The 12,301-nt window shown below is 40.9% G+C and overlaps 1 protein-coding gene across 1 annotated transcript; it reads left to right on the top strand.

Moving 5' to 3' along the window:
* Positions 1-1,753: 1,753 nt before the first annotated feature.
* On the top strand, positions 1,754-3,463 carry LOC115397712 (E3 ubiquitin-protein ligase NEURL3-like). The gene is made up of 4 exons (XM_030104154.1): positions 1,754-1,844; positions 2,433-2,948; positions 3,041-3,177; positions 3,287-3,463. Exons 1-4 carry the CDS (start codon positions 1,814-1,816, stop codon positions 3,461-3,463), a joined length of 861 nt encoding a protein of 286 aa, XP_029960014.1. The 5' UTR covers positions 1,754-1,813.
* Positions 3,464-12,301: the final 8,838 nt, after the last annotated feature.

Raw genomic sequence — 12,301 nt, 5'->3', positions numbered from 1 at the left:
TGTGACAGGGGTAGTGAGGTAAGATGAGCCAGTGAGTAAGTTGATCCATTCAATCTTGCACATTTTGTCATGTGACCCTAAACTCAGGATGTACCCAAAATATCCATCCTGCTGTGATGCACAAAAGACGTGAGGTTTTTTTATTATTATTATTTTACACAAAGCAATGGTTTTTGCTTCTCAAACTGAAGTTTCTGCGTATGAGGTAAACTGATATTTAAATAAGCCTCTTCAGACAGACCCTACCAGGGCATCTTACATCTTACCCTTCATCCGGGGCAAGATGAGCCACAGAAATATTCTTTTTTTTTTTTTTTTTTGAGAAGTCATTATTTTGTGTAGCTTTGTCAGAGATGCATTCTGATCCTCCTGAATAAAGTAATGTTTTCATTCTATTTCTTTGTCATTTTTCCTCACCTCCAGGACAACATATGTTAAAAGTGGCTTATCTCACTCTACTCTCTGTACATGAGACACACCTGCTTGTGTTGAGACTTGGGCATTTCTTTAAATAAATGTTACAGAAAAACAGTCGAACGTGTCCCTGGCAGTTCACTTGAGAAGTGCAACAAGTGCATAAGCAAAGTCAGAATACATGACTATTTGATATATTTAATAAATGCCTTTGCTGTAACCATCATAACAAACATACAGCAGGCAGGTCAAACCCTTGAACTGATGAGTGGCAATGCAGACGTCTGCAAAATGAAACGTGCATCTGTTTGATTTGTATCACACATGTGCACCAGTAAACAATGTTTTGCTCCTTGATCGAAAGAGATTCCGCGTGGACTTTAGCGGACAGGAATTCATGACGATTTTTACATCACACGGACCAAAGTGCAACGCGCACCCATGCGGACATGTGAAGCATGGACGGGCCTTTAACAGTAAATAGTATTAATTAGTTTTCAGACCATTAACCACGTGCTGTCATTCATTATCAAACTGTATCTTGATTGTAGAAACATGAGCAATGATATCAGCTGGTTGTATTACTTAATTTTCAGACCATCAATCACGTGCTGTCATACATGATCAAGTTGTATCTTGACTGTAGAAACATGAGCAATCATATCAGCTGGTTGCTGAAATAAGCAGTTTCACATTGGCAGCATAATATTATGACAGCAACCTCATTGGTTCAACTGTAAACACAGATCATACAAAAATCAGTTTATCGCAATACTTTCATGAGTCTGTCAACTTTTCTTCCGGACCTTTGATAAATCCACATTATCTGAGACACGATATGAACTCCTGTAGAATCTTACTGTGTTGCTACAGTGCATTACCTGGAAGTAATTTTTAGGCATTTGGTTTATCTCTTGGTTTTTCCTTGCTTGACTTGAACTGATTTTAGAAATTCAATTCAAAAATCCAAACAATGGAACATAAACTCTTGAGATGTGAAGTCTCCAGTGTTTTCATTCTTTAATAACCTGATGTGATGCACTTCAGCTCAACTCGTGTTTACTGTCATAAAACTCTCCAAATATTTAGGAATGACAGTCACGCGATGATTCCCAAAGAGTTAAATGAGGTGGCGTGCAGAGTGACACCAAGTCGGGGAAAATGTAAACAGGAATGTGTGAAAACAAATGAAGAAAGATGTTGTCACAGTGTTTGCCTCCTCCCCTTTTACTCTGAGGATTTTATCTATATGAACCTGACTTAAAGCCAGCCCACAATTTTGAGAGTCACAATAAAAAGGAAAGCAAGCTCTCACGTCCCATCACAATCACACCAAAGATACAAACCTGAGCTCCTCTGCAAACAAAACTCAACAAGAATCACTGACAGCATCTTCAAGATGGCAAAACGGAACCACGACAAAGACTCTGGTGAGATTTTTTAGAACACTTTTCATACGACAGATTTTCACTACACTTCGGTTATCTGTACTGTACTTGTCACAACTAATTACAACTTTGTACTAATAAGTTAATCTCCATGAATTTGTGAGGTATTTTCACAAAAATGTCCATTGAGATGTTTGCTGACTGCACACACCAAAAATAATTATTTCAAATATCAGTATTGGATACAGTAGGCTAAAAAAGGTTATTCATATTTTATGTATATTTTTATCTGCAAACACAATGTTGTCATGGACAGATATTCACTGAAAAGACCATTTCATATCTATGTTCCAAGTTTCTCTGTAATTGTATTTGTTTTAAAGCTAATTTGAAATACTTTATTCATCAGTGCTGTCAATTACCAGTTTTCACAACTTAGACTGATTATCTGTCACTGACAGATTAAACTCACTGATAAAACTTACTATGTATTTCCTTTTTAAAGTATTTGTATTTTGAGGCAATTTTCAACCAACAGCTTGTCATTTGAAGTCACGAAGATTACCTGTTAATGAAGAAATGCACTGAGACCAAATTAGGACTCATAACTGTGTTTTTGGTCTGCTGCAGACGTCACGTCACAGGTGTCACACAGGTGTGGCTGGAGCTGCCTCGGTCCTCTAACCTTCCACCCCCAGACTGTGGGAGACAAGGTGTGTCTGAGCCATGGCCACCGGCGAGCAGAGAGAAGCAAACACACCTTCAGGAACGGCCTGGTGTTCAGCAGCCGAACAGTGAAGCCTCAGGAGAGGCTTCGCCTTAGAGTGGAGAAGGATGTGTTGAACTGGGAGGGGTCTCTGCGTCTGGGCTTCACCAACGTGTCGCCCTCAGGAAGAATCCTTCCTCTGCCCAGTGTGGCCATCCCCGACCTGACCGAGACCCCCGGGCACTGGGCTGCTGCCGTTCCTGAGTCCTTCTGTCCAGCAGGTTCAGAACTGGAGTTCTGGGTTTGCTCCAGTGGGAACATAAACGTCACCAACGACCAAAGTGAGACTGAGAAGATGCTGCTTACAGGGGTGGACCTCAGCCGACCACTGTGGGCCATGATTGACATCTATGGACAGGCCTGCTCCATTTCCCTCCTGGGTGGGTTCACTCTGTATGTCACATGTACCGAAAGTGCTGATAGCTGTTGTAAAAATCAATGAGTGATTTCATTTCTCTTCCTCTTTCTGCAGGGTCAGAGAAACAAGGACTGATTTGCAGAAGATCCTGTCCTGCACCTGAACCCCTCCTCTCACATGACTGGGACAATCAGCTCAGTTTGATTCCTGATGTGTCAGGCCTGAATGGAGACAGTGATGAAGACACAGTCGTCCACCTCATGGAAATCTCTGAAGGTAAGCTGGAGTCCCTCCTGCTGATACAGTCCAGTTTGAGCTGAACATGAGGAGGATGTAACCAGTGAAACGGTGAATTTTCAGTCATGTAAATGCGATTCCTGTCTCCTGTCCACAGATCACTGTGTGGTGTGCATGATGAAGGCGGCCAGAGTCACCCTGTCTTGTGGTCACCGCTGTTTGTGCTGGAAGTGCAGCACCAAGGTGTCCCAGCAGTTTGGTACCTGCCCGCTGTGCCGACAGGAGATCAGAGCATCATGAGACGGGAGGAGGAGAGTTTCTGTTCTGGTCTGAACTCCAAGACTCCAGATGGAAATCCCCAATTGACTGTCTCACACTGACCTGATGGTCCTGGAGGTTCAGTCGTTCTGGATCATTTGCACACAGCCTGATCTCTGACAGAAGATCAACCAGGGAACCTCCAGTGTGATTTTCACCTCTCTAAATATGTGAATGTTGTACAGCCTTTGTAAGATAAAAAGCTCTGAGATGTTGGTGTGAAGACACTGATTATGTTGAGATAGTACATATAAAATTCTGTTGCTTCATTAAAAAGCGTAAAAAAAAAACTGCAGTAATTATTAAATAATGATGCGGGCTAAAGGTAAAGTCAGTGTGGCTATTAATTATGTACAGCGTTTAATGTCGGCAAAAAGTTCACTCAATTGTGAATCTTAAATCTTTCTTGAAGAAAATGTCATGATCGGTGTGCCGCTAGACGCAGATGCAGAGGGATCAGACCAGGGTTGACGTTTGAACAGGTTTATTGAGTTCAGGGGAGATCAAAGAGGTTTGCTACCTGGCAGCACCGTCGCAGGTGAAGGGGGAAGTTTGATCACGGAGGCCAGCTCCCGGAGAATAGAGGGGGAAGCATGAAAACGTCCCTTAAAGACTTTGGCAGAGCTTCTGCTGCAGCAGCAAAGGAGCATGGAAAGACAACGACCCCACAAAGAACAGGTGGCAGGGAGAGGTTAATATAGGCAGGCAGAGTGGCAGTCCTCAGGTGAATGCAATTGGCAACCAGATGGACCCAGGGAGACTGAGACTGCCTGCTGCCTGCCTGAATAGAATCCAGACAGAAAAGCTTTGTCATGCCCGTAATGACCTTGGCCTTTGAAATAAATTCTATTACATACATGAAAATATGTCTATTTTTCTCATTTTAACTGAATTAAAATGTTTAACGCATGAGGGGTTGTTTTGTCAACAGATTACAATTAAGTCTCAGGTCGTCCTAAGGGAGGTGGAAAACATGAGCAGAAGGCCAGAAACTCCAGAGAACATGAGGGAACACTAGGAAGTTGAGGAATGTCAAGACACACAGGTACGGTGAGAATCTGACAATGGACACATGAGGGAAACAGGTTTTTATACACCGGGGAGGGCGAAGACACAGGTGAGACAAATAGACACAATCAGACACACAGAGGGAGGACGGGGATAAGACAGGTGAGAATCAATATAAAAACAGGAAGGGACAACCAGGTAAGAGAAGCAGACTCACAACTCAGCTTTATTCATAAAGCACTTTAAAAACTCCAGCTGAACCAAAGTGTTGGACATAGTCATAAAACCCTGAAAACAAAGAGAAAGATAAAATACAATGAAAACAATTAAAATGTGTGATAATTTAAGCACAAGTCTGAATAGGCGTACACAAAATCTAGCGGGAGAACAGTGAAACTACAAACAGAAAGCACGAAGAGAGTCACAGCAGGTGCAAACGTAGCATGTGTCCTCTGTTTGCTTTGAACAAATGATTTAATCTATAATTTCATCCAGATAGAAACAGACGTTTTGCATGTGGTGTGAAAAGCTGCACAGGAAGCTGTGACAGCTGGTTAAAATGTATGTTAAGTACTCATGGACGATTTGCAGAGCAATCCGAGTTTTCAAAGTGCAGCCGATCTGTTAGCTGAGAGCACGGAGCAGCTTCTCAGGAGGTAAATGTGAAAAAAAAGTCTATTCTTCTGTCTGAGGTTCTTCTCCTGTGAGTTCAGTGACAAACTCCTCAGAATTCCAGGTTAACATGACCACTGGTAGTTTAGTGGCAGATTTCTGGGTGGTCACGGCTCCCAGCTAACAGAGTTGAATCGTAATGAGAACAACACCTGGTTTCCTGTTGCTTTATTGGTTGTTTACAAATTATATGAGATTTATGGTATGTTTGGAAAGGAAAAACTTCAGTCAGCCTGATTCGCTGTGGTTGTTGCAACCTGAAAACATGACAGGAAATGTTGTTGGTTATTCTGTTTACAAAGACACTTGGATTTCATTTGTAATATAGTGTGTTTCTATTATGGCTTATATTGAAAATATTAGTGAAATACAGTCTGTTGAGGTGGACCGCAAAACAGCATTTGTTTTATGATAATCATACGTTGTTCTTTATTGTTGCTTCTACTGCCATACACGAAACCCGTGTTGCGGGCTGCTGTGGAAAGAGACTTGAAAAAAAAAATAAATAAAGAATGGGTGAGAACAAAGTAGGAAGAACAAAGAAAATGAACTGGACCTTCTTAGCAGGGCAACATGATTTACATGTTTCTGCTGCAAAGATGTATGTGTCTCAAATGCAGCTTATGCCAAGGTAACCATGACGAGGACGCTATTAAATCATATTGACTTCAGTTAAGAAAAAAGCAGAATGGAAATTTAAAAATATGGGAGCATTTTTATTTTATACCCAGAAAACACAAGTGAACTTCAGAAATTTACAAAAGTAACTGGTCATCTGGTGATTTCTGTCTGGAGTCTTGGAGCTCAGACCAGAACAGAAACTCTCCTCCTCTGCTTTCATGACGCTCTGATCTCCTGTCGGCACATCGGGCAGGTACCAAACTGCTGGGACACCTTGGTGCTGCACTGCCAGCACAAACAGCGGTGACCACAAGACAGAGTGACTCTGGCCGCCTTCATCATGCACACCACACAGTGATCTGTGGACAGGAGACTTTCTCCATTGCACAGCTGGAAATAATAGAGATTCCCATACAGGCACAGGCTCAGTAGAACCGCCCCCAAAGTGTTTTATATGCGAAGGAAGAGGAGGCGATTTCCATAGAAATCCCAACCAGTAAGTCATAAGAGCGGGATCTATTCACTGTGTCAGGTCTTCACATGTTGCGTGTCACATTCATATCGTGCACTGCAGGCTTCACTGCTTCTGCACAAGCCCCGGGTGGCTCAGATGGGTTCATCCTGCACCGCCTTGCAAGGTGTTAGGGATATACATTAATTAGCACTACTACTATGGAATACTTGTATTAACTGCACATTAGGCCTTTCCTGAGAGAAGTACACCAAGGTTATAAGATGTTCTGCTAAAGTGTAAACATACCCACACATTCCGGAGAAACCAACACACACTCACTAGTGTTCCAAAACATACTGGATAAGGATGTCAGCTCTTGGTTGGCAGCTGACATCAATATCAAATTGTCCAATTGCGAACAAAGTCCAACTTATCTGTCGGGGCAGGCCCAGCCCAGAAGAACAGGGAATAAAAACTCTGTTTCATCAACAATCAGGATCCTTTTGGGGCCAAATACTTTGTATCTTTCCCTGTAAGGTCCAGCACTGAGCATTACATCTGGCTATACTTAATTAAATGGTAATAATCTGAAGTCAGTCGTTTTGGCATTCTTTATACCAAGCATAGAATAAAAGAACCGGGTGGAGTCGGCCGGACAGAAGTCCTGGGCTCCAGCAAAGGCCTGTTTGTACAGTCAAAAGACACGACTGACGAGTTCATCAAAGTTCACGTATACATGTAAAAACAAAACACCTGCAAGGATCTGAGAGCCTCAGACAAGCATCCGTGTTTCCATATTGAGTTCCAGTGGCAGACTCCCAGTGCACTCGTTTCCTTTGTAATCCCATAATGTAATCTATTATAACTGTATTTCTGTGCGAGTTTCTTCTGGAGAGGAGTTAATCAATGAGATTATTCTTCAAACAAAAACAAATTAAACAACAGCTGGCAGGCAGATTCCTGCACCCTCAGTTCAGAGCTGCTCAGCTCTCACATCCAAAATAAATATTTAACAGGCTGGCAGTGAGATCAGAAACCAAAGGTCACACCTCTGCTTTTTCCCCCTCTAGATGCTCCATGTTATCACACCTCAATTCAACTCAAAGATGTTTTTCTAGGACCCAACTTCCAGAAAAGCAATAAATTATTAACATATAAAACATCTTGTTTTTATATATATATACACCATAAAATACAGTTCCGTTTCATTTGAGGGGAGAAAAAAGTTTTCAAATATCTTCACATGCCTCTGCATTTCAGAAAAGTAATAAACAGCACCACACTGCCTCTTAGTGGTTCTGAGGAAAAGTACAACGGCTAAAATACATATAAGGAGCACAGGCAGAGGACGCCAGATTCAAGCATTTACACCAGTGCGTTGATATTGGCATAAGCAAAAAAATCTCATGTTGCAGTTGATAAAGTAATATACACATTCTAATTTTGTTTGCATTTTTTTATTTTATTTTAGTCAAATAAAAAAAAAAAAAAGAGGCTGTGACAGGGGTAGTGAGGTAAGATGAGCCAGTGAGTAAGTTGATCCATTCAATCTTGCACATTTTGTCATGTGACCCTAAACTCAGGATGTACCCAAAATATCCATCCTGCTGTGATGCACAAAAGACGTGAGGTTTTTTTATTATTATTATTTTACACAAAGCAATGGTTTTTGCTTCTCAAACTGAAGTTTCTGCGTATGAGGTAAACTGATATTTAAATAAGCCTCTTCAGACAGACCCTACCAGGGCATCTTACATCTTACCCTTCATCTGGGGCAAGATGAGCCACAGAAATATTCTTTTTTTTTTTTTTTTTTGAGAAGTCATTATTTTGAGTAGCTTTGTCAGAGATGTATTCTGATCCTCCTGAATAAAGTAATGTTTTCATTCTATTTCTTTGTCATTTTTCCTCACCTCCAGGACAACATATGTTAAAAGTGGCTTATCTCACTCTACTCTCTGTACATGAGACACACCTGCTTGTGTTGAGACTTGGGCATTTCTTTGAATAAATGTTACAGAAAAACAGTCGAACGTGTCCCTGGCAGTTCACTTGAGAAGTGCAACAAGTGCATAAGCAAAGTCAGAATACATGACTATTTGATATATTTAATAAATGCCTTTGCTGTAACCATCATAACAAACATACAGCAGGCAGGTCAAACCCTTGACCTGATGAGTGGCAATGCAGACATCTGCAAAATGAAAACGTGCATCTGTTTGATTTGTATCACACATGTGCACCAGTAAACAATGTTTTGCTCCTTGATCGAAAGAGATTCCGCGCGGACTTTAGCGGACAGGAATTCATGACGATTTTTACATCACACGGACCAAAGTGCAACGCGCACCCATGCGGACATGTGAAGCATGGACGGGCCTTTAACAGTAAATAGTATTAATTAGTTTTCAGACCATTAACCACGTGCTGTCATTCATTATCAAACTGTATCTTGATTGTAGAAACATGAGCAATGATATCAGCTGGTTGTATTACTTAATTTTCAGACCATCAATCACGTGCTGTCATTCATGATCAAGTTGTATCTTGACTGTAGAAACATGAGCAATCATATCAGCTGGTTGTATTACTTAATTTTCAGACCATCAATCACGTGCTGTCATTCATGATCAAATTGTATCTTGACTGTAGAAACATGAGCAATCATATCAGCTGGTTGCTGAAATAAGCAGTTTCACATTGGCAGCATAATATTATGACAGCAACCTCATTGGTTCAGCTGTAAACACAGATCACACAAAAATCAGTTTATCGCAATACTTTCATGAGTCTATCAACTTTTCTTCCGGACCTTTGATAAATCCACATTATCTGAGACACGATATGAACTCCTGTAGAATCTTACTGTGTTGCTACAGTTCATTACCTGGAAGTAATTTTTAGGCATTTGGTTTATCTCTTGGTTTTTCCTTGCTTGACTTGAACTGATTTTAGAAATTCAATTCAAAAATCCAAACAATGGAACATAAACTCTTGAGATGTGAAGTCTCCAGTGTTTTCATTCTTTAATAACCTGATGTGATGCACTTCAGCTCAACTCGTGTTTACTGTCATAAAACTCTCCAAATATTTAGGAATGACAGTCACGCGATGATTCCCAAAGAGTTAAATGAGGTGGCGTGCAGAGTGACACCAAGTCGGGGAAAATGTAAACAGGAATGTGTGAAAACAAATGAAGAAAGATGTTGTCACAGTGTTTGCCTCCTCCCCTTTTACTCTGAGGATTTATCTATATGAACCTGACTTAAAACCAGCCCACAATTTTGAGAGTCACAACAAAAAGGAAAGCAAGCTCTCACGTCCCATCACAATCACACCAAAGATACAAACCTGAGCTCCTCTGTAAACAAAACTCAACAAGAATCACTGACAGCATCTTCAAGATGGCTAAACGGAACCACGACAAAGACTCTGGTGAGATTTTTCAGAACAGTTTTTATATGATAGATTATCACGACTCTTCAGTTATCTGTACTGTACTTGTCACAACTAATTACAACTTTGTACTAATAAGTTAATCTACATGAATTTGTGAGGTATTTTCACAAAAATGTCCATTGAGATGTTTGCTGACTGCACACACCAAAAATAATTATTTCAAATATCAGTATTGGATACAGTAGGCTAAAAAAGGTTATTCATATTTTATGTATATTTTTATCTGCAAACACAAAGTTGTCATGGACAGATATTCACTGAAAAGACCATTTTATATCTATGTTCCAAGTTTCTCTGTAATTGTATTTGTTTTAAAGCTAATTTGAAATACTTTATTCATCAGTGCTGTCAATTACCAGTTTTCACAACTTAGACTGATTATCTGTCACTGACAGATTAAACTAACTGATAAAACTTACTATGTTTTTCCTTTTTAAAGTATTTGTATTTTGAGGCAATTTTCAACCAACAGCTTGTCATTTGAAGTCACGAAGATTACCTGTTAATGAAGAAATGCACTGAGACAAATTAGGACTCATAACTGTGTTTTTGGTCTGCTGCAGACGTCACGTCACAGGTGTCACACAGGTGTGGCTGGAGCTGCCTCGGTCCTCTAACCTTCCACCCCCAGGCTGTGGGAGACCAGGTGTGTCTGAGCCATAGCCACCGACGAGCAGAGAGAAGCAAACACACCTTCAGGAACGGCCTGGTGTTCAGCAGCCGACCAGCGAAGCCTCAGGAGAGGCTTCGCCTTGAACTCATTTCTGAACTCATGACGGTACGCGTTCCACGCATGCGCACTGATGTCTGCGCCCTCTCAGGGAAAACAAGCTGCGTGCATGCATATAACCAAAATGGCGACCAAGAGTAAGCAGAGGGAGACACAGCTTCCGTCTGCTGTATTTAGCCGAAGAGGAAAAAAAAAAAAAAAAAGCGTCAGTACAGTGTTCTGGAGCGGCACTGGAGAACGGATAAAGCCACTTGCCGCAGATGTCCGCGCAGACCCTGGCGGACAGGAATTCATAACGATTTTTACGTCACGGGGACCAATGTGCAACGTGCACCCACGCGGACATGTGAAGCATGGACGGGCCTTTCAACATGCGCCAGAGCACCACAGCAAACAAAACATGACAGACGCTAACTTTGAAAAGTGACTGTGAAGTGATCAGGCTGTGGCTCCGTCGACAAAGACACCCAGAGCCTGAAAAACTGGTGGACGGAGAGAGCAGACTCTGTCGGGAGGGATGAGAAGGTCTGCTGACAGAAATGAAAGTATCTAATCACCGGGGTGCCGCCCCCACAATTCAGAAACAGAAAAAAAGGCTAAATAAACTTTACTACTGAAAGATAATATACTGACAATGTATGTGCCTAATTTCCTATAAATAATACGTAATAAATGAGCAGATAAACAGTCTTGAGTGCCAGAAAAGCTTCATGGATGCGTGGATCTAAGTTGTTGCAGTAATTTGTTGTTTACAAATAATAAACACCCAAATGAACAACAAGAAAATGTAGGTTTTGCATTTTCTTTGCGTACTGTATCGATACCGAACCGTGACCTCAGAACCGAGGTACGTATCGAACCAAAATTTGTGTATCGTCAGACCCCTAAAATTCTGTTGCTTTCATTGAAAAGTAATAAAAAAAACGACAGTAATTATTAAATCATGATGTTGGGTCACGGTAAAGTCTGTGTGGCTATTAATTATGTACAGCGTTTAATGTCAGCAAAATGTTTACTCAGTTGTAAATCTTAAATCTTTCTTGAAGAAAAGCTTTGTCATGCCTGAAATGGCCTTGACCTCTGAAATTAATTCTATTACATACATGAAAATATGCCTTTTTTTCATTTTAAGTGAATTAGCAATAAAATGAACAATACTTTGAGAACATTTTGCAAATACAGAATATGCCCATTATAAAGGAGGTGGAAAACATGAAGGCCAGAAACACGAGAGAGCATGCGGGAACACTAGGAAGTTGAGGGATGTTATGATACACAGGTACGGTGAGAATCTGGCAATGGACACATGAGGGAAACAGGTTTATATACACTGCTGAGGGCGAAGACACAGGTGAGACAAATAGACACAATCAGACACACAGAGGGACGACGGACAAAAGACAGGTGAGCATCAATATAAAAACAGGAAGGGACAACCAGGTAAGAGAAGCAGACTCACAACTCAGCTTTATTCATAAAGCACTTTAAAAACTACAGCTGAACCAAAGTGTTGGACATTGTCATACGAACCTGAAAACCAAGTGCAAGATAAATTACAATGCCAACAATTAAAACGTGTGATAATTTAAGCACAAGTCTGACCAGGAATAAACACAAAATCTGGCAGGAGAATAGTAAAACTACAAATAGAAAGCATGAAGACAGTCACAGCAGGTGCAAACGTAGCATATGTCCTCTGCTTTCAACAAAATGACTCAGTTTATAACTTCATCCAGATAGAAACAGACGTTTTGCATGTGGTGTGAAAAGCTGTACAGGAAGCTGTGACAGCTGGTTAAAATGTATGTTAAGTACTCATGGACGATTTGCAGAGCAATCTGAGTTTTCAAAGTGCAGCTGATTTGTTAGCTGAGAG

The sequence above is a fragment of the Salarias fasciatus genome, chromosome 12 (genome assembly GCF_902148845.1).
Source record: "Salarias fasciatus chromosome 12, fSalaFa1.1, whole genome shotgun sequence".
NCBI classification, from domain to species: Eukaryota; Metazoa; Chordata; class Actinopteri; order Blenniiformes; family Blenniidae; genus Salarias; species Salarias fasciatus.
This window is presented reverse-complemented; position numbering and strand designations above follow the sequence as displayed.